The sequence below is a fragment of the Silurus aristotelis genome (assembly GCF_946808225.1).
Source record: "Silurus aristotelis genome assembly, chromosome: 9".
Lineage (NCBI taxonomy): Eukaryota > Metazoa > Chordata > Actinopteri > Siluriformes > Siluridae > Silurus > Silurus aristotelis.
Window position 1 is genome coordinate 4,201,537 of NC_139582.1, and position 23,394 is coordinate 4,224,930.

Here is a 23,394-nt window from a genome sequence, read left to right on the forward strand (position 1 = left end):
ATCATACAGCTCTGGTGAGAGTGTGTGTGGAGTACAGTGTGTCTGTAACTATAGAAAACTCTCTTGAAAATTTATGAAATTTAGAAGAATAGGAAGCTGAATTGCATCAATTATTTAAATATAGTTTTCATAGATCAATACTTTCACTGTAGAGTCTTGTCTATTGAAAAGTCGGTTTTCATGGCAGGATAAGTGAAGGTATAATGGGACATTATGGTATAATGGTAGGTATAATGGGACATTATGGCAGTTTTGATTATGGAAGAATTTAGAAGCAATATGAAAAACTTCAGCTTAATACTCAATCAAATAAATATTTAATATTTCATACTTTTTTTGATGCCTCCTACATACGTATTTTATGAGTAGCAAACATTGTCTTGTGTTGTTAAGAGTTTTGCAGTCCATTAATATATGCATATAAAGGTGAGTACTTTTGTACTTTTACTTCAGTTGAAATGAAAACGGAGTACTTTTACTTTTACTGGAGTCATATTTAAGCAGGGGATTATGGCCTTAGGCTGTAATTGGGATGGGTTCCCCTCTTAAGCATTGTTCATCTCAGGTTTTCTTCCTAACATCAGTTCAGCCAGTTTTTTCTTGGGGTATAAAATTATAGGGACTAATTTATTACAAGTTACAAATATTTATTTCTACTGTATATAGCTTAAAGCTTGTTAAAAGTATTATATAAATATATATTGTTCCCTGAACCAATTTTTTTACAAGTCCCTTACAAAACCCAGAATGGGAAAATACAGCAAATTAACTAGTGTTTTTTTTTTTTTCAAAAGCATTTTACATGTAATTGAATAAAGCAGGAACTTTATCTATCTGCAGCAATAATAAAGTTCTGATTTATGCAATATTTTACACATTTGTCTGACAGCATACAAGTGAGCCTTCTACAATTACATGCAATGGCAGATCCTGCTATCTATCTCAATCTGTATCTGTCTTCTCCCCCTTCTCCCTCGATCTCTCTCTCTGTTTCTTCTCGGTCTCTTGTTAGCCCTGACACACTGTAACGAAACGCAATTACTGTTAAAGAGGAAAGAAAGGGTGGCCGTGACGGCCCTGTTAAAGAGACTTGTGCTGGCAAGCCGCGCTGAAGAGGCATAAGTGAGCCAACGATCCTGTCCTATTCATCACGCCTCACACACTCCTGTTCGGTTTTACACACAAACACACACACGGGCACACATGCACAGCAGTCTAGACACTGGAGCATATTATGTCCAGACAGTACCGTACATTATGTCAGTTCTATTAAGGAACTCCAGGAAGGCTATCATTTCTGCCATATTTCATTTAAGACATCAAGTATATCTATAAAAATATTTTCATATGATGACTCTCCGTGGGGTTCATGGTGTATATTCAGAGGGCCAAACCTTGTGATATTAGTATTTTTTAATGATGTGCTGTTGTTGTTTGCTACTAGTTTCTATTGATATTATATGTCTATTGAATTCATTTCAATTCTACCACAAATTGACAAAGTGCTCAGTTGAATTCAACTGGTTTTTCGATCATCTAATGACGACATGAATAATTGTAAGGCATGATAGAAAATCTTTTAACCCTGCCTCAATAATAACTTCACTGAATATTAATAATGGTACTGACATGTGGCAAATGTATGCAATATTTAAATAATGGTCCATTATTTACTAATGTGTGTAATATTGACATTATATAAATGAAATTATTGTGCTGCAAAAGACTAAAATAATTAAGTGTTAAATGCCAAATATTATGTTACTATTATGAACCATAGCAACACTAACACTAACTTTTATGCTCAAAATGTTACTTTCTTTTTTTTGAACAGCACAAGTCTCACCAGTCCTGGAGGTGATTGTTTCTTACGATAAGAGTGTTTCTAACAAAGCTCCTATTGCAGTCGTAGGCCAGGAGCCCAGCACGACTAGTGCTGCTTGTCAATCAGGCCATTGTTGGAGTGTGTAGAGCTGCAGACAATGGCTCTTTGTCTTAGGGCTAGAGTGGACGACCGGGCCCTGCCTCAGCCACAAGAAACCCTTCTCTGTTTGCTGAGAATAAATCAATCTTTTGAGCCTTTGGTAAACCACACACCCCACTGTCACAAGGCAAGAGGAGCTGATCGGAGCAGGAGCAGACGGCCACTCGTGCTTTCACTCACTTACTCACTCAGTCATGCACCTGCTTCTGCTGAGATTCCATCTCTTTTCACCTTGACCATATTATCAGCTACGGGTTTGCTTTGTCGAGTCTGTGTAGCATTGCAGACGGAATTCCAAGTAAAGGGAAACATACAGGAGTCTCAAAAGCATCATTTGTAACTGATCTGCGATGTTTTTTTTTTTTTACAATTATTTTCTTTAACTTTACCTATGTCGACAAGTTAGTGTAAAGGATGCCTTATGTGAATGTGTGCCTGCACACACGGACACACACACACACACACACACACACATATATATATATATACATATATATATATATATATATATATATATATATATATGTATATATATATATATACATATATATATATATATATATATGTATATATATATATATATATATATATATATATATATATATATATATATATACACACACACATATATAAGAGTCTCAGAAACTGAGCAATGGCATTGTTCTCTCCCCACCCCCCAGTGCAGGCAAGCTGCTTCAGCTGCAGATATGAGGACGAAGGCTTAGGGCCTCTCTGCCCTCTTAAGTTAACAGGCCAAGGTCAAAAGTCATCTCAGGAGAAAGATTGCAAGCACCAACGAGGCCATAAGAGTGCACAGGGATATCGTGTAATAATATTTCTTTGCTCACTACTTTCAAGCCGTTTAGAGTGACCTGCTGCTCCGTAGCACACAAACAAATAAACATGCAATCACACCCACCAAGAGAGAGGAGAAGGAATAAAAGAAAGAGGGAGGAAGAGAGAAGGAGCGAGCAGGAGCAGAAGAAAAGGAGAGAGACAGCTGTTGCCATTGCATCTCAGTGTGAGATGAGTGAAAGCTCATTAAACTTCAAAGATCAAACAGAAGCAGGCAATGACAAGAGAGCTTTTGTGTAGGAGATGTAATATGTGTGCACTTTAAGAAGGAAAGGTGGAAGCGAATAAAACATCTGAGAGGGAAAAAAAATCCATACCTACATTTAAAGAGAAATATTTATGAGGAAAGAAAGATTTCAGTATGAAAATACAATCTTATGAGGTTGATGAAGATGCTGTTATACATTTATATGATCTGTGATTTTTTCCTCACATTTATTATTTGTAATTAAAGGTCATGATCCTGATTCTCCATCTGGAGCATTAATAAATAATATTTCTGTATTATCAGTACCTGGCTATCAGATGTCTTATTTTATTTTACATTATGGAAATAATTAGATAAAGAATATTATTGTATTATAAGATTAATATATTATAAGAAACTATTTGAAGGCCACTGTTTTAAAAAAATTTTATTACTAAATATTAAGAACTTTACTTTTCTTGTAAAAAGTATATATAGGTACATTTATAACCTTATAACCTTATCATATTAACTTCTACGCACATTTCTATGCACATTTTTACAAATTACACTGGCAATATTAAAAATGATTTGTAAACAGAGGGGCAATCCTTAGGAAGGAAGGTGTGATTAAAAGGTAATGGCTCAGATTTAATAATAATAATAATAATAATAATAATAATAATAATAATAATAATAATAATAATTTACCCAATAAATATATTTCACCTAATCATTTTTATTAATATTGATAAAAGTGTATTTAATCATTATTATATTATTATTATATTATTATAAAGGTGTGTTTGCACACACCTCTTTAGGAGCATTGGGTGAAAAACAAAATCTCCACTGCCCTCTAGTGGAGTACGCCTGCTGCCAGTGAAAACATCAATCCATCATATAAGTGGCCACATTCTTACAGTCCATTTGCATTTATTCAAGCGTCAGAGTCGGCAAGAGCGATAGCTCCTGACGTCACGTGCCACAAAAGCACTGAGACGCTCTGTTTCATGTGTCTGTAGGAGAAAAGGCCATACACAGTCTCTGTGGAACACAAACAGCAAGCGGAGCGTACACTTGAACCGTTCCAAACGCTACATGGCAAATGGGCCGCAGAAGTCCAACTAATAACCCACTCGCAGGCAATCCACACCCATGGAAACCGCATGGCTCCAGGCAACAGAAATCTGTCCTTTTTTCTGCATCTTTAACCCCTAAATAGTTTTAACGAGGACTGATGGTGCTCTCCTGGGGAATAAAGCTTGTTAGGTGTGAAAGCTGTAATTGCTTTACAGATCTTAGCTGAGTTTCAGGCAATTATCAGGCTGCTGAGACATAGATAGTAACAACAGATAATTAGGTTTTAATCGATGATAAAGATGGCTACTGTGCACAAACCTCATTTCAAAGTCAAGGAAATGTTGCGAAAGGTTTATTTGGCTCTGACAACCGATTTAATGTCAACCAAAGACAGGCAAGAAAAAACTGTCAGGAATAAGCAATTAAAATTACCACTACTATGAAACTTCTCTAAAGGACAGGACAGTGCAAATACAATAATGGCAATGAAAAATTGTGAACAAAACATGCAATCCTTATTATACCTATTTATATCCTCATTGCCTCAAGCGCACTTCAATGTTTTTGTTACATTAACGTGGTCCATTTTCAGCATCGATCTGATTGATGACAAACTACAGGTGCCCATAGCTTTTACTATGAAGGGCCAATAATTAAACTTGATTTAGGGCCATGGGTGAAGAAAAGGTTGCACTTTATTAATCTGCTTAACTAATGCAGTTTTAATGTCTAGTTCAGTGAAACTTATAGTACAATACGAAACAGTCAAATTTACGATATGAGTTCACGCCTAATACAGATGTTCAGTGCCCTTTAATGAGAGACATGAAGCTAGTTCTTATTTATTTTTTTATTGTTTCCAAAGATTTTTCTCTTCCTTTCTTTGTCTTCTCATATATGGCATGGCATGGACAGCGCATGTAGGACGTTTTGGAGACAAAGCGAGGGAGGTGAGATTGAGATGGTTTGGACATGTGCAGAGAAGGTACATGAGGTATATTGGTAGGAGAATGCTGAGGATGGAGCCACCAGGAAGGAGGAAAAGAGGAAGACCAAAGAGGAGGTTTATAGATGTGGTGAGGGAAGACATGCAGGTAGTTGGGTTGAAAGAGGCAGATGTAGAGGACAGGGGGGTATGGAGACGGATGATCCACTGTGGCGCCCCCTAATGGAAGAAGCCGAAAGAAGAAGAAGAAGATATATGGCATGGCAGGTCAAATCAGAGGTCACCATGGTCTTGGTCTGCGGATCCTAGTTTGGGCATCACTGCTAACGACAGAACATATTTTTGCAGCTGGCAAATTCTGACCAACTCAACATGATTTTAGCAACTTAAAACTTAATTTCTCAACCTTCAGATGTGCATGACATCCTTTTTGCATTTCACAAATCAAATGAGATGTTCTATGGTTCAAATAAGCCTTATTATAGGCTTATTATACACTTCCACCCTAGATAAATGTATATTTCGCTTGCTAGCTTCTAACACTATCAGACCATTAGTGACCTTAAATAGCTAGCTAGCTAATTGTGTAATTCAGCACAAAGAGTCATTTTCAGAAACAGGAAAAAAAAAAAACTACTGTCATTTGGGAGTCTTTAAAAAAAATGTCTCAACTGCAAAAAGTCCCATGTACAATTTTAAGCCAAAGTAATGTGGAGTTTAATTTTTATTATTTTATTTTCTTGCTGACATTGCAAAGCGTTTTGTTTAAGGTTTTGATAATTCAGGGCAATTTTGTGCCTGTTTGTGTTTATTTTTCCACCAATTTGTGCCTTTTTTTGCTCCTTACAAACTTTCCGCTTCGTTAGCATGTTAGTCAGCCAGCTCTTTGCTAACAGCATGCTATTATGATCGTTCCCATTTTTTTTACAATTAGTTTAATGCTTTGTGGTTTTTGCTGTAAAAACCATGATGTTCTCAGTGGAGTTTTTATTTCCTTTATTTCTTTTTGAAGCCTGTACTATGAGTATGATTGCTGTGAATAATTGCATGATTACAGACTTGTGTTGTTGTATGCTAGGTCACTAAATATTAATTGAGTACACCAGTGTCTAAATGTCATCACTTGTTAGATGCAGTAACAAATATTACCTGAATCACAAACCCTGTTCATGACGTAACACAATTTTTAAGCTCTAAGCAGCACTCATGGATCATCAGTCATGTTTGCGATTGTTTTATTTCTCTGGGACTTGTGGCCAATGTGGTGCTTCTCCACACAATGTGGTGTGATGCATGTGTTGATACTCACTCTGACACATGAGAGACGGGCATGAGAAAGATGTCCCTCTCTGCTTCCATTTCCAGGTCTTCAGCAAAACTATTGTTCCTCTCCAAAGGGGGACGTGGTTGCACCTCCAATAACTCTGAGCTTTGCCTTACTACAAATGCACACACATTAACTCATTCATAGATTGAAGTAAGAAGGCAGATATCACAGTCTGACATGCACAAGTCTTGGCAAACTGGTGCCAAGGAACCAGGAAGCTCTAAAAACATCACACCATCTAATAAGATCTTTGCTATTTTTCAAAAAACAGTGTTTGCACCATTGCAGAGAACAGCAGGCCTATTCTAATTCGCTTTATTATTTTTTTATGCTTAAAGGCCATAAGTCAGAGCTTTCAGTCCAAAACAATAGCACACAAAAGGAGGAAAGTGTCAAGAATAAGTATTTCCTCCCTCTCCCCGTATGAACTGTTATTTCAGTGCTATTAAGGTTGAAGTAAACAGGCCTAATAGCTAAGATCAGATTACCTGGAGGAGGGGAGAACTGGAAGGAGGTTATTGAGGTCCAGGAGTGCTGTTGTTCTACAAAGGGGAGGGAGTAATACACATTACATATTCTGCTTTATCTAACCTTTTCACCATGTCTGTCCAAAGAATTGACCCCAGATGCAAATTTCAAGAACTTCATATCATGCGGCCAGATCATGCTGCCAAGTGAACAAAAATGATCCAAATAAACACATGAAAAAAACGTGTTTTCAAGCAATAACTACATAGCACGCATAAGAGAAGGTTCCACAAACGCACACATTGGCACGATTTTATGGCAGGAGTGTGGTATTAACAGCAAAGACATGCAGCAGCAGACACTAACAGCAGCTCACCAAATCTTCTCTGTGCAAATGCTTTTACTGTGAGCAGAGAACAGAGGGAGAAAAGTGAGGCAGATCTTCATTGTTGAACAATTTGAGTGGCAATTACAGTGAAAACTAAGAAAAAGAAAAAAAAAATAGGTGATTTAGCCGATTAGTGTAAAGACCATCCACAAAGCTACTGATACTACCGGATGTTTCAGTACTGTACACTGTATCCTGACTTTGGTCACGGCCATCATCAGACACTGAGTCGAAGGTGATTGCAGGGATTGTTGGAGAATTTGGGCCATTGTTTTTCTCACTGGGTTTCATCTTTCTCCTCATTTTTATCTAATAAAGCAAAAAGAAATACTAAATGTAAGTACTGTATACACTACAAAAGTCCAGGGTGTTACAATCACAGTGAATCATGGTGCTATCAACTGGGGAAGTATGTATATTAGTCCATATTAGATTGATGTTGTAACACTGCAAAATGTGGAAAGGTTTAGAAGGAGGAAATACTCATGCAGACCACTGTGCTGAAATCTATTCAGCAGAACATATAAATCTGATAACGATGTATATAGTCATCATATACATATATATATATATATATATATATATATATATATATATATATATATATATATATATATATACAGCATAATTTGTATACTTGTAATTGTATTTATACTTTATACTTTTTATACTTTTATACTTTTTATATATTATAAAAATTATAGCATATATATATATATATGTATAAATATATAGTGTATTTTTTTAAATATTATTTTTGCCTATACTTTATAGTTTTTTATACTTTTATACATAATTTTTTATATATTTCTTTTTTATATTCTATTTCTATTTCCATGTTGGACAGTCATAAAAAGCATTTTACTAAAACAAAATTGGACTCTTTTCTTATTTGACCTAGGCCAGCTTTTTTTATTAATTTTTTTAGATATACCATATTAAAATTAATTTTAAATACTAGATATTAGATTATTTGTGATTTTAGATGGACACAAAAGACACCTGATAGTAGTCTCTCTGTACAATAGTGAAAGAAAAATCACCAGGATTAATACGATATAAACGTACGAATAATATGAATAATACAAATAATAAAATTTACGAAAACAAAAAACCCTAGAAATTTAAGTTACATCAGTTTTAGTTGTTTTTTGTTCAAATTATGAGGTCCTGTTCATTATCTGGATATATTTAAATATGATTTTGAAACATCATTTGTAAAATTAGCTTAACCATATAAAATACATTTTCGTGTCTAATTCTTTCATAAACTTAAAACTGCTGATTCGGACCTAAACAGAGGGAGAGTTAGGGCTAAAGCAAGAAGGTGAAAAATGATCTTTCCTGCATACAGTTTTTTTAGCTTTGGGATTGGATATCATTTGACTTGACAACAGAGGCTTCTTTCGCAAAAACATCTTGTAGGTAGAAGAGTCGGGGTTTTCTACTGCAAAACACCTCCATGAAGTCTGAAACCAGATGGAATAAAAAAATAAATAAACAGGAATAATAAAATTCAGTCATGTCAAAGCAAATAAAAGGTGGATGAAGGTTTAATCTGTTGTTTAATCTGACCTGTATAAGACAGGCAGCTGCAGGAATTTGCCTGTTGAAGTGCTTTTGTCTCTGTTTCTGTTGGACTTTCAGGGCAAAGCCTGAACCTAGAATTCCCTGCAAATCATTTTTGTGTATATTATACTGATTTTGTTGCAAAAAACAATGTTGTTGTGGATTATCTGACTTACAGCAGGCAGGGCAAAGAATGACATTGCAAAGACAGCAAAACAGGAACCAATCGTTTTTCCTATCCAAGTCTGTGGAACTTTGTCCCCATACCCGATAGTCGTGACGGTCACCTAAAGCATGAAAGGAAACAAATGCATGAGTTGGGAACGGTTCTGAAAATAGAAATTGGTTGCATAGCTTTGGACTGTGAAGTTTTTTTCCTACCACTCCCCACCACAGAGCATCAGCATAGCTGGAAAATTCTGTGATACCATTGCTGTCCACTGCGTCTTTTTCTGCCAGGTACACAAAGTACGAGCAGAAGATCAGACCCAAGAATCCAATATAGAGAGTTGTGATCAGTTCCTGAGAAACAGTCATTTCATAGAAATGTTTTACAAGCTGTGTATTGTTGAACACATGCATTTTGTGACACTTTAAGGTAGTGAAAGAGATTCTCTTGCCTGCCGATGGATAAAAACAACCGATCCAAGCAGCCTCCAGGTTCCTCCCTGACGATCCACATGCAACATTCGTAGGATTTGCAAAAAGCGGATGCCTCTGGACCGAAATATGGACAAAAAAGCACATCATCAATACCAAGAGCCAAGCCAAGCCAAGAGCAAAATATCTTTTAAAATCAAAGAAAAGTCTCTTCGGCAATATTTGTAAACAAACTCGATCCTCATTACCTGACGGCAGAGGTAGCAAAGACCTGCCCATTAGATCCTACTGAAAGAACAATGACCGAGGCCACCACCACAATTAAATCTGTGGTAAAAATAGAGAAAAAAAAAATTGGTTGGAAATGTAATCAGTGGCAGCAAAACAGTCATTACTACGACATAATTATGCAGGCACTTGGAAAATGCCTGTGGGTTGAACATACTAAACAATGAACCCAGTGAACACACTCTTACCAATGATAGAGATGGGCTTTCTTGCAAAGCGGAGCCTCCCCAGAATCCCCACGTATTTACTGCGGCATCCTGCAGACCACAGCCTCACCACATACTCCACTCCGAAAAATACCACCAACACTATTTCCTAGGAAGAAGATATGCATTGACATTTCCAGCCTGTTTGGACAACGGCGGTTTTGATTCGTTTGACAATGGTGATTGTTTGGGTTGTTCGTTTTAACTGGGCTGGAATTACGCTAAAGTGTGTTTACTCATTTCAGCAACCACAGTCGCCTGTTGCAAATTAAGGTAGACAATGAGGTTTCCTTATGTGGAAAAACAAAATGGTGGTGATTTGAATTTACTAGGAGCATTACATTTTCTAGAGGAATAGCATGTTTAAAACCATTGTAAAGTATATTTTCAGCACAATGGCCCATGTAAGACAATTTATTCTGAAATGTCTACATTTTAAATGTCTAAATCGTTTTTTGTCCATTACAAAGGAATTTATACACCAATAAGACAATCATTTCACAGCAGCAAAAAGGCATGAAATCATGTAGACACCGTTTAGGGGGTTTCATCTAATGTTCACATCAAATATCAGAATGAGGAAAGTGTGATCTCAGTGACTAGTGGCGTGGTTGTTTTTATGAGATGGGCATTTCAAAAACTGCTGATCTCCTGGGAATTTCATGCAAAAAAAACCAGTCTGCAGACAAAATCATGCAGAAACATCCAGAGGGCAGCAGCTCTAAAGACGGAAATGCTCTGCTGAAGAACGGCTGGTTTGGGTTGAAACTTGGTGAGCATAAAAATCATCTTAGAATGCACTGAACCTTGAGGGTGGGCTATAACAGCACATCCCACATAGGGTTTCACTCCTGTCTGCCAAAAGGCAAGTATCTAAGAATACAATAGGCACAAGCTCACCTAAATTGGACAGCTGAACACTGGAAAAATGTCCCCAGCTCTAATGAATGTTTATTTCTGCTCTGACATGCAGATGGTAAGGTCAGAATTTGGTGCCAACACCATTAATCTAGCTGGCCTTCAGGCTAGTGGTGGTGCTGTAATGGTGTTTTCTTGGCATATGTCTGGCCCCTTATAATACCAACCAAGCATCATTTGAATGCCAGAGCTTTTCTGAGTATTGTTGCAGAACATACTGAGTTTAATAGAGTCTTACTAATACCGAGGCAAAGTTGACAGGCATCATGTGGCAATACACAAAGCCAGTTCATGGTCACGGCCAGCAACAGCAGTCTCACTCTTTAACTAATACAAACAAAAGGAGGCACAGAGTCTGCCTGGTGAGGGAATTAGACAAGTATGAGTTATGAGGCTGGCTATGATGCCCTCTGTTCCACAAGCAGTCTGGAGAACTGGGAACAGACTGGACAAGTAGCCTGGGAAAAGCAAAACAACTACAGTCACTGGGCAGCTTGGTAAAACTGCCCATTAGAATAGAACAACACGATCAGTCCAGCAGGGGGGTGAGGGGTGAAGCAGGGATGATGGGGCAGACGAGATGATGGCATAGGAAAACAAGGCTGGAGATGACGTCGGGACGAACAACCTTTAAACGGGATGTCAAGCGGGATGTTTTTTTCACCTGAAATGACTGAAATGTCTCTCAGGATCTCTCATTTAAAGAACTTAGGTCAGCATTTAATCATTCACAAAAAGCTTTCATCCTGCACTGATACAGCAACTTTCCAGCAAAACAGAAACAAGAGAGTGTAAGATCTGAGTCAGGTAGTATCATGACAACACAACATTTACTTGAACTACAAATTTGATCATTTTTACATATTATATTATACAATACGAAAAGAATGTTGCAATGACAAAAGGGTCGCTACAAAGAAAACTTATAGTGACTTACATATAACTGTAAAAATTTTAATTTGTGGAGTTTGATATTTAATGATATTTTGCTTCATCTAATAATTATTTTGCTATTTTTGTTACACCAATTACCCATTAATAGAATGTTCCATTGTGAATCCTGATCCAGTACTCTAAAACACAACATCCGCACAAATATCAAACGATTTCCTGGATTGCACTTTCACTATGGTAAGACGCCTGAGCTCACCCCGTTTGTCCCAGTGACTTAGCCCACTGAGTTTCTAATTAAGTCTAGGCTAGTGACCACACTGACCAGCTGTCAGCTAAAAGGTCCGGGTGGAGGGCCAATGGGCGCCATGGGGTCCATGAGAGCAGCTCAAAGGCAGAAGAAGGAAACGAGGGACCAGATGCAAGGCCTCTTCCTTTGTTACCATGGCAGTGGGATTTCCCAACAAAATGTAGCTGGAATGTAGTCGCCAAAGGTCAATGAAGTAAAGTGGAGTAGGCTGGTAAGGACTGGCTGACCTTATTAATATCCATCATGTAAGGTTACGTATTCAAGAACACATCATTCACTATATGCCTGGAATATTTACGGTTGGGTCCCGTAAATTAATTGACAGGACAATATTTTTGGATATATATATATAAAATAGTAGAAATAATATTTCAGGGATTAACTCTGATTTTAAAAGGCAAACAGAAATGGCAGAGCTGCATAATTGATCTGCATGATCCTTTGTGCTCAGAGCAACAAATGAAAACAAATCAGGTTATTTGTTTCAATCTGGAGATTATTGCGCCACCTACCCTCCTAACTTCAGAAAAAAACTATTTTGGATTTTTTTTTTTTTAATAACAAAAATTCTGTAAAAAAAAAACAAAAAAACTCCCTGTAATGTGAGCTGTTGCTCAAAACACAAAAAAACACTGCAGAGTCCCTTGTGTTTCCAGAATATACAAAGGAAACACAAGAGCCAAATGAGGGGGAGGGTGAAGGCTCTTATCAGTGAGGTGAAAGATGTCACTAAGGTCATTCCTCACACCCTTTGCAACTCTTGATTGTTTCTGTGGAATATTCAAATCCTCTGGGGGGAAAGGAAGTGTTTTTCACCTCTTCACTGTTAATGCCCCTTAGTCATGTAAACAACAACTTCTTGTTACATATTGTCATTTTGTTTGGGGTATAACATGGCAAAGGCTTCTGGGTAATGTTTAGTTTCTCTTATTCGCTTTAAATGACAAACAGGGCCAATTGTATTGCTCTCTTTGGCAAATCGGTGAAACATTACTGCAGATGGACATAAGTGAAGCACGACAGTGTGTGCTCATTACTTATTCATGGCTGTTTCACTATCAAAGCTTTTTCTTACGGTTTTATAGCTGTTCTTGAAAGTGGGAGCAGAGATTTCACTGACAACATGAAAAGCCGTTTGTATTCTTTCTGACTTATCTCAGTGCAAGTCTGCAGCATGTACTGTTCTCTGTGTGCAGTTTGGCACCTCATAGCAGAAGTGCTGAGGTTAAATCTCCCGAAAACAGAGCTTGATGAGGTCTAGTCACACCTCGTTAGCATAAAGACTTGGCTTGATGACACCTATCTGATTTCTCCCTGGGATAGAAAGAGTTTACACGTTCGACTTCGCGGCTTAGTGGCACGTAAAACAAAACAAAAAACTCGACGTATCGGCCTGTGCCGTGCGAGTTCCTACGCTTCATGCCTTCCTGACAGATGAGCTTCCCTTTTTTTGTCGCGTCATGTTGCTCACCTTGGTTGAACAGACCAATGACACAGGTGGCACGTTATGCATTGCAGTAGCTTTTCTATCAAGAGAACAATGTTGTACTTAGTCGGATTCACAGTTCAGTCCATTTGCACTGATGAGTCCCATCGATTCACTCCTGCAGGCAGTGTTAAGAAGTTAAGAAGTGTTAAAGCCATGATCTGCTAATGAATATAAAAAGAATAATAATAATAATAATAATATACAGTTTTGTGAAGAGATTTTGCTCATTGTGCAGGCAGGTTCAATACAGAAAGGCATCAATGTACATGATTTATGCCTTTGTTCAATCCAACAGCTGTGAAGCGAATACGCAGGCCTGTGCTCATTAAAACAGGGAAACATTGGGGGGGTTAGATGAAAAAGGGAGGGGTTTAGCATGGCAGATCTACTTCCTGTGAGAAATATCCTCATCCATGTCATAATGGGGCTCCGTTTGGGCTTCATAACGAATGCTAAATCAATAATGCTAAAAACTCTGAACACCTGTTACACAAGACCAGAGCCTGGTCTAATCCCTGTAGCTCATTCTCCGTGTCAAGGCTGCAGCAACTTGTGATGTGCAGTATCGCCTGGAAAGAATGCATCGCATAGCTTTAATCCTCTTTATCCAGCGGGTATGCTGAACTCTGACCTCATGTGAGCCGCCACCACACTATAATCTCAAACCTGAGCTTTCGCCTTTTACCGTACCAGCCGGGCCTGATTGATTCTCTCCATCCTCCTTTTGTCTCTGGCTGTTGTCTAGTAATTAAATTAAGCATAGCTCAATATAAAAAACAAAGGGTACCCTGTTTGGAGGAGGAAACCGCTAGCTTGGACACATGGGACTAGAGCGGTGGAGCATACAAACAATCAAGTGTGTTATTGATTATTGTGGTTTCTGATATCGCTTCCCACAACGAACAGCGCCATTAACAGCGTGAACCTCAATTACGCCAACGGGTGGCAGTTGACCTGAAATAAATCTAGAAAAAAGTTAATTAAGCCGACCAAGCAATCAATTGACTCGCATAAAAATCACAGCTGGAACAGGTCAATATCTTTTTGCTCTTATCTAGCAAATGTGTTTTTTAATTGCAGTTTCCCTCGCAAACACATTTTTGAATAGATATCTGAACCAATTACAGATCGGATGATTTTACATTATTATTGTATTGGATGCGATAAAACTGCAGGGAACTTTTGTCATTTGTTATCATTTCATCGGCTGTAGTTATTGATTCAAGGCACTGTGGACCTGTATTTTACTGCTCTGTCATCTTTACGATTTTGAACGCATGCTAATTTTCTCTGTATCACTCCAAATTTAGTACATGTGCTGCTCTGTCATCTTCATGCCACCAAACCCAGTAATTTTATAAATTGTAGTGCACTATCACCCCCTGCTGGAGAGTAAATGCTTAACTACATTTGCAGGGATTTTCATTACAATGACACCTGTTTTACATTTGAAAGGGAACAAATACTGATTGTTTAGATGAAGCCTAGTGGGGTAGAAAAATGCATTTTTAAAATAGTAATAAAAGTCAAAACTCACCACCCAGAAAAGTGTTTCTTGGGCCAGAGACTGATACTCATCAATAGTGGACAGCACACTGAGGATCAGGCAAGATAGTACAATTAAAAACCTGCAAAAGAAACAAGTAAACATTTAAAACATCAGGAAGCACAATAAACATAAAAAAAAACTTTAACTGCTCTAATACAAGATACACACATTTGTACAGTTCTTTCAAACAGACAAAAACATGAACATGATGAAAATTGCACCCCAAGTTTCATTTCTATAGTATTGTCCCTTGAGAAGATATTTACGAAAATGATTGCTGAAATGTTATATACTGATCATTGATCAGCTTTGATACAGCTCAATATCAAATTGGGGAACCTGGAGACACACACACACACACACACACACACACACACACACACACACACACACACACACACACACACATCAGAAAAGTGTAATTCATCATATCAATATGTATATATATATAGTTAGTTTGTATCATTAACCTAATCGGTATTATTATATACATTTTCCTCTAGAATAAATACATTGATCTATTCTATTCTATTCTATTCTATTCTATTCTGTTCTATTCTATTCTATTCTATTCTATTCTATTCTAGTTAATTAAAGTTTTGTCCACTAGGGGGCAATATTGTATCAGAGTAGTAATAGAAGCGAAGCAGCACATGGAGTTTAAATCCTTGTACCCCTACCCCTTGCTATTTTGTTTGCTGTCATAAATACATTCTTAGAAATAAATACAAAAATCATCAAATTATATCTTTAAAAAATGTGATTAGATGCAAGAATGACACTAGCTGCTAGAAATTTAGCCTACTTAAGTGCACATGAATTGGCTTCTTGGGTTTTTAGGTTTGCCTGTCTTCATGATATTATTAGGAGCTCAGTTACTGTTCGAATGGAAAAAGGTATATTTGGTAAAAATACAAAATATGCATATATGGTGGACAGAGATCTGAGGGCAAACCAAGGACCTGCTGAAGAGAATACAGCTCACAGTTGGATTTGGCATGTCTGGAATGTCTGAGGATCTCCCAGGGGGAGATGGCATTAATAGCTGGTTTAGATGGACTATCTCAGTTTTCCCAGAAAAATTGGAATTTAATGCATGGAAGGATGAATTGATGGATGGATAACACAGCTACACCCAACACAGGACCCAGCAATGCTGGCAACCAGATTTGCTCTTTATTTCATCATAAGCTTATTGGAATCCTTAAACTTGCTGCTTGTAACCATTTCACAGCACTAAACTTCTTACATTTACAGAGCATTGAAGCAGTACATTTATAAAATTAAAAATGTGTTGCTGTAGGACAGGGGTGTCAAACTCAGATCCAAATCTGGCCCGCGGAGTAATTATTTTTGGCCCGCGAGATCATATCAAATGTGTATTAGAGCTGGCCAGCCAGTATATTGCGCATACACCGCTAATACTACAAATCCCAGAATGCTCCGCTAATACTACAAATGCCAGAATGCTCCGCTGATACTACAAATCCCAGAATGCTTAGTTAGGGCGCGGGCGCGATTTACCGATTTTGAAGTCCAGAAATGCAGATTTGATCTGCTCAGTAATCCATTTGTGGTTGACGTGGAAAGCGCACCAACCAACCTCCAAATGGAGCTGACTTGAACTCCAGTGTAGAGACACGCTCAAGTCAAAGTACGACCATGTGTGTGCTGCACAGTTTCCATGTTTCCTCCCCGACACACTGCACCAACTCCGTGCCCAAGCTGCTCAAATACTCTCTATGTTCAGCAGCACATATCTGTGTGTGTAACTGTTCTCTTTAATGAAGATGAACAAAACACCACTCAGGAGTCTCACTGATGAACATCTTCACTCAATCCTGAGTATTTCCTCAGGTCAGAGAAACCCAGACATGATGCACAGCTCAGAGCCTAAACCCAGACATGATGCACAGCTCAGAGCCTAAACCCAGACATGATGCACTTGTATCTAAGAAGAGATGCAGGAATCTGACTTCAACCAATCAGAGTAAATCAGAGTGTAGAAACTGAGCTTGAATGAATGTTGTCTTTATTCATTTTTTCTACTCCAAAGCATGAACTGTTAATGGTTGAATGATTGCTTTTTTTAATTGAGTGAAATTATTATTATTTTTGGTTGTTTTGTTGCCCTGTGAAAAAATGGTTTACAATAAAAAGGAATTTTGAAAGCTACAGATAGAGAGAGAGAGAGAGAGAGAGAGAGAGAGACATAATAAGAAACGGATACCACTGATGTGTGTTTTATTTAAAATTTAATTTCTCATGTGTTTATAATATTAATTTTATGCAAAACTAACGTTTGCTTCCATATGAACAGGTTAAACATTACACATCTGGAGAGACGGAAAACATGCACAATTGCAGTAAATTTTTCAATAAATATTGATTTTGGCCCGTGACTTCGTCCAAGTTTTTAATTTTGGCCCACTGTGAATTTGAGTTTGACACCCCTGCTGTAGGAGAATGTATCATCATTTATATTGAGATTGGCAAGAAGGCACCTAAGTGGCTAACATACCCCTTGTTAATCGCCCATAACTGCAGCATAAAACACACAAAAATACCAGCAACTATTTAAACTAACCAGAAGTCTATTTTGAATAAATCAAATGTGTTCAATCATTTAGGATTTCTTGATTCTATTAACACTACAGCAATTCACTCGTCTTATTTTCACCAGCTCAAATGAACTTTTGTCATTTACACACCACAACAAACGAAATCCTGATAAGCTCCGACATGCCGTCATTTCCGTGTTCTGACGAGGCTCGAGAAACAACAAAGGTGAAATGTGGTATGTACATTTTGAATCAAAAACCATTTTATCTTCAATCTTATCTTCGATCTTAACAAACAAACTTCCTGTTAAAAAGAATTGAAACTTCACAGCTTAATGGGTCCCTAGTTCAAGCTGGAGGTCATACTACTCTTTGTGAAGACTTACTATACCCAAATGATGCTTTCTGACTTTACACACTTCCCAGAAAGGTTTAGCTATGTTTAGTTTCCCGCATATATGTGTGTGTGTGTGTGTGTGTGTGTGTGTGTGTGTGTGTGTGTGTGTGTGTGTGTGTGTGTGTGTGTGTGTGTGTGTGTGTGTGTGTGTACGTGCATTGTGTTCCTCCATAGACTGGCAGCCAGTATACCTGCGTTCCAGATCCACCATAACCCTGACCAAGTAAAAACAGTTAATAAAGATGAATGAATGAATGAATGAATGAATGAATGAATGGATGGATGGATGGATGAATGGATGGATGGATAGATAGATGGATGAATGAATGGATGGTTTGACTCTTGATTCATCGTCTCTGTAGCACTCTGATCCACTATCACCACCTGCTGGAACACATTTTCTATGAAAAACATTACTTTTTGATTTATGACTAGCTTTCCTTATCAAATGCTGCTACGTACTGTAAAACGCTGGACTTGTTTAATGAGCTCTTCAGTCTGTCTACTAAATATGAGTGTAACTAAAATGGTGAAATATGATCGTATGCATGTACATGAAAGGTTGCCGACAGGTTTCTGACATAAATTTCAAGGATTATCCTCTAATTGCAGTCCTAGGCCATCAGACAAAAGCTAACCCAAATCCTAGGTCATCATGCAAGAAGTAACCCATACTCTAGACCAGTGGTCCCCAACCTTTTTTTGCAAACTTTTTTTGCAATCGTTTTAACAAAATAAAATGATACGACCGATATAAAAACTTGTATTTTCTAAACATAATAATAATCGTGAATCCACTGTGTTGTTTTTTGTTTATTTTGCTCGCTTGGGGGTTTGAATTTAGCGGTAATGTATTATGTGTTAACGGCCGGAGGCCCTTTAAGAAGGTAGCGGATGGAGGTAAGACATGTGACCGAGGCATCATGACATGAATCAAGAGTGAGTAATAGACAGATGTGGTGGAGAGAATCCAGTATTTTTTCAAAATAAAACATCATTCAGAATCAGATAATAAATGAAACGGAAATAATGTAAGTTATGTATTCTTTCTTCTGCGGCCCGGTACGAATTGACCTACGGACCGGTGCTGGTCTGTGGCCCGGGGGTTGGGGACCACTGCTCTAGACCATCATGCAAAAACAAATCCAGATCTTTTACCATCAGACAAAAGATAACCCAGATCCTAGACCATTAGGCAAAACTAATCCAGCTCATAGACCATTAGGCAAAGCTAACCCAGATCATAGACTATCAGGCAAAAGCTAACCCAGATCATAGAACATCGAGCAAAAGCTAACCCAGATCATAGACCATCGAGCAAAAACTAACCCAGATCATAGACCATCAGGCAAAAGCTAACCCAGATCATAGACCATTAGGCAAAGCTAACCCAGATCATAGACCATCAGGCAAAAGCTAACCCAGATCATAGACCATTAGGCAAAGCTAATCCAGATCATAGACCATCAGACAAAAACTTACCCAGATTGTAGACCATCAGGCAAACGATAATCCAGATCATAGACCATCAGACAAAAGCTAATCCAGATCCCAGACCATCAGACAAAAACTAACCCAGATCATAGACCATCAGACAAAAGCTAAACAAGATCCTAGACCATCAGACAAAAACTAACCCAGATTATAGACCATCAGACAAAAACTAACCCAGATCATAGACCATCAGACAAAAACTAACCCAGCTCATAGACCATCAGACAAAAGATAACCCAGATCATAGACCATCAGACCAGTAAATACTACTCACATCTCAGACATTAAAGCTTTGATGAAAGAACTATTTGTAACAAGCACACATTAGATTATGTTAAACAGCAAACATCAAAGTAATAATAAAAAAAGGAGCAGAAAGAAAAAGATTACGCCAACATTGCAGAATGGACTAATTAGTTAAATGTTCTAATGGGCCACATTGGAATCATCTGAAATGCTTCCACTTATATTAGTTAATCTCTAGTTTTTTTTTTCTAGTAAGTGTAAAGTCCAGGTGAGGTAAAACACATAACTGGATTGCCCTCCTACAAGGTCAACTTCATGACTGCACGGCTGGACCAACAAAAAGACCTGCTTCAAGTCCTCCATATTCAAGATAAAACTGTTTTCTTTATATCAGAGATAAGCAAGTTTTACCTTGAACAGTTATGGCATTATCCAGTCAGGGTCACACTGTGCAAGCGCTACCATTTTCTCTATGCTAATCCTGTGTATTAACCGCTGTGTATTAACAGACAGGCCAGGCAGATGTTTCAGAAAGTATTAGGTAAACACTAAAGGCCATTTCATGGACCTGGAGAAGATCTAAAAGCGTAACGAGCTTTGACAACACTGCGTTGTAGTATTCCGTTATTAATACTATTACATATGTAGGTTTTCTTTTAAATATATGTGGACTGATTCGGTTGGATCTATGGGTTGAGGTTATCAATCAAATTAGTGTGGTTTATTGTTCTACAGAATGAAACTGAAATTGGATGAAAGCTCTTGAACGACCATTTTAATCCTGAACGTTTAACTGTTTTCAGGCAGCATCAGGGAGGTGTTTTGTACTGCATGTCATCCAAAATGTAAACGTTTCATTCATGCATTTAAAAGAAACAAACGACCAGCGAAACACAACTAAAGAGCAGACAGCATGCAGCACAGCTGCTGTTATGACAAAGGAAGGCCAGCTGTTAGCTGTCAGCGCTGCCACACAGGGAGGGGCCAGAGACGTAAGAAAACACAGCCTATTGGGAAACGGCTGCTTGTCAAAAGTCTTGTCTTAATCAGTCATCATAATCATTCCTACTCGTTGCATGCGCTTTTATGGCCTTCAGAAGGACTTTTCAAAGCAGAAACATGATTAAAAAAACAGCCTGCAAATGTGACGGTTTTATACAAATAATGCATCTGTGCTTCTGGCCGAGCTCAGCAAAAAAAAAAATGTTCATTACAAAAAATAAAGCTGACGGGACGTGATCAAATAGCACAATATATATCGCTTCATCGTGTTACTAATGCTAGATTGTGATATGCCGGAGAGTCCTCATTAAACGATAATAACTTAGCTGGCTGCATTTCTTCAAGCATCCTGCATCCTCATGGGAGGGAAGAAGAATCCTTCAATGCCATGTCAATGAGCTGAGTGGACATTTTTCTTTCTTTCTGTCAATGTCCATGTGGGTTTTCTCCCACCCAGAAAGCATGCTGAAAGAGCGGACTGGTTGTAATAAATGAATGGATTTAAATGAATACATGTATTATGCAGCTTCCCTTTCTACACCCTAATCTACGGGATATTTGTCAAGCTTCGGATCCACCGAGACACAGATAAAAGAGATAAACTGGAGGTGAAGCCCAAGTTAGTAAATGAGAATAAGAGCACTGAGTCAGCCGTTGCACATGACTGATGACTGTGTGGTGCAGCTGAGGATTAAGGGCCTTGATGCAGAATGCAGAAGATCCAGAATGGATTTGAATTTTCTAAACAAAATTTTATAAATTATATTTAAGGCCTGTTGTGTATTTGACTATTTGTTGAGGGTTTTTTTATCAAATCTAATTCAGCATGACAGACGCATGACAACAGCTGACGTTTCACTCTGTCTTTTATCGCCAGGCTTATACAGTTGTTCATAAACAATGTGCTTAAAACTTCTGCATGTTTATGTAAGCACGTGCACATTCAGGCATGCAATAGGATGTAGATGCACGCATAAAGAAATGCATGTAAACACAGACTGGTCATGCAGTTCATCCCCCTACACAAGGGGATTTTTTGACGTTGTTGGAGCAGAGGTGAGTAAGTGCACATTTTAGCTTATGCTGCTTGCCTACCTTTTATTCGTACACCCTTGTATGAGGTTACAACTTAGCAATCAGTCCAGATCTCCATGTGACAGCCAAATAAACTGAGTAAATATTTTGAAGAACAGGTTTAACATTGTGGGTTTTTTTGTGCTGAAAGTCTTCTTACAGGTGCATAAAATGGTTTAATAAAATAGTTTCTGCGCCAAATTTAAGTATAGGTTTTAACATTCCAGGATAAAAAAACCCCCAAAAATACAGATCTTTGCATTCTTTGGGAGCATAGACAGTGCACACCTCTGCACAGGCTGAAATGCACTTGGACAGAGCATGGACATATGTACACTAAATGGACAAAAATATCACCCTGATCTTGCATTTCCCTCAGTAAATGTGCAGTTGTACCCCTGCCCAGGTCTCCTCACCCTGCACTCGTACCTGACATTCTCCTCCCCCTGCACTCGTACCTGACATTCTCCTCACCCTACACTAGTACCCAACATTCTCCTCACCCTGCACTCGTACCTGACATTCTCCTCACCCTGCACTCGTACCTGACATTCTCCTCACCCTGCACTCGTACCTGACATTCTTCTCACCCTACACTAGTACCTGACATTCTCCTCACCCTACACTAGTACCCAACATTCTCCTCACCCTTCACTCGTACCTGACATTCTCCTCACCCTACACTAGTACCCAACATTCTCCTCACCCTACACTAGTACCCAACATTCTCCTCACCCTACACTAGTACCTGACATTCTCCTCATCCTACACTAGGACCCAACATTCTCCTCACCCTACACTAGTATCTGACATTCTCTTCACCCTACACTAGTACCTGAAATTCTCCTCACCATACACTAGTACCCAACATTCTCCTCACCCTACACTAGTACCTGAAATTCTCCTTACCCTACACTAGTACCCAACATTCTCCTCACCCTTCACTCGTACCTGACATTCTCCTCACCCTACACTAGTACCCAACATTCTCCTCACCCTACACTAGTACCTGACATTCTCCTCACCCTACACTAGTACCCAACATTCTCCTCACCCTACACTAGTACCTGACATTCTCCTCATCCTACACTAGTACCCAACATTCTCCTCACCCTACACTAGTATCTGACATTCTCTTCACCCTACACTAGTACCTGAAATTCTCCTCACCATACACTAGTACCCAACATTCTCCTCACCCTACACTAGTACCTGAAATTCTCCTTACCCTACACTAGTACCCAACATTCTCCTCACCCTACACTAGTACCTGAAATTCTCCTCACCCTACACCAGTACCTAAAATTCTCCTCACCCTACACTAGTACCTGAAATTCTCCTTACCCTACACTAGTACCCAACATTCTCCTCACCCTACACTAGTACCTGAAATTCTCCTCACCCTACACCAGTACCTAAAATTCTCCTCACCCTACACTAGTACCTGAAATTCTCCTCACCCAACACTAGTACCTGACATTCTCCTCACCCAACACTAGTACCTGAAATTCTCCTCACCCTACACCAGTACCTGAAATTCTCCTCACCCAACACTAGTACCT

At 38.4% G+C, this 23,394-nt stretch overlaps 1 protein-coding gene across 2 annotated transcripts in view; it reads right to left on the bottom strand.

Moving 5' to 3' along the window:
- The window catches only part of kcnq1.1 (potassium voltage-gated channel, KQT-like subfamily, member 1.1), a 50,326-nt gene that overhangs the window by 17,926 nt on the left and 9,006 nt on the right, over positions 1 to 23,394 (bottom strand). Inside the window, exons 2-12 of one of the 2 annotated variants that reach the window (XM_083549960.1) lie at positions 15,047 to 15,137; positions 9,884 to 10,010; positions 9,656 to 9,734; positions 9,428 to 9,524; positions 9,189 to 9,329; positions 8,984 to 9,094; positions 8,814 to 8,909; positions 8,591 to 8,707; positions 7,406 to 7,547; positions 6,871 to 6,924; positions 6,365 to 6,494 (exon numbers count right to left, since the gene is read on the bottom strand). In XM_083549960.1, the coding sequence (XP_083406086.1) occupies positions 6,365 to 6,494; positions 6,871 to 6,924; positions 7,406 to 7,547; positions 8,591 to 8,707; positions 8,814 to 8,909; positions 8,984 to 9,094; positions 9,189 to 9,329; positions 9,428 to 9,524; positions 9,656 to 9,734; positions 9,884 to 10,010; positions 15,047 to 15,137 (1,185 nt within the window). The remainder of the gene's footprint in view (positions 1 to 6,364; positions 6,495 to 6,870; positions 6,925 to 7,405; positions 7,548 to 8,590; positions 8,708 to 8,813; positions 8,910 to 8,983; positions 9,095 to 9,188; positions 9,330 to 9,427; positions 9,525 to 9,655; positions 9,735 to 9,883; positions 10,011 to 15,046; positions 15,138 to 23,394) is intronic. The other variant, XM_083549961.1, reaches the window with a different exon arrangement.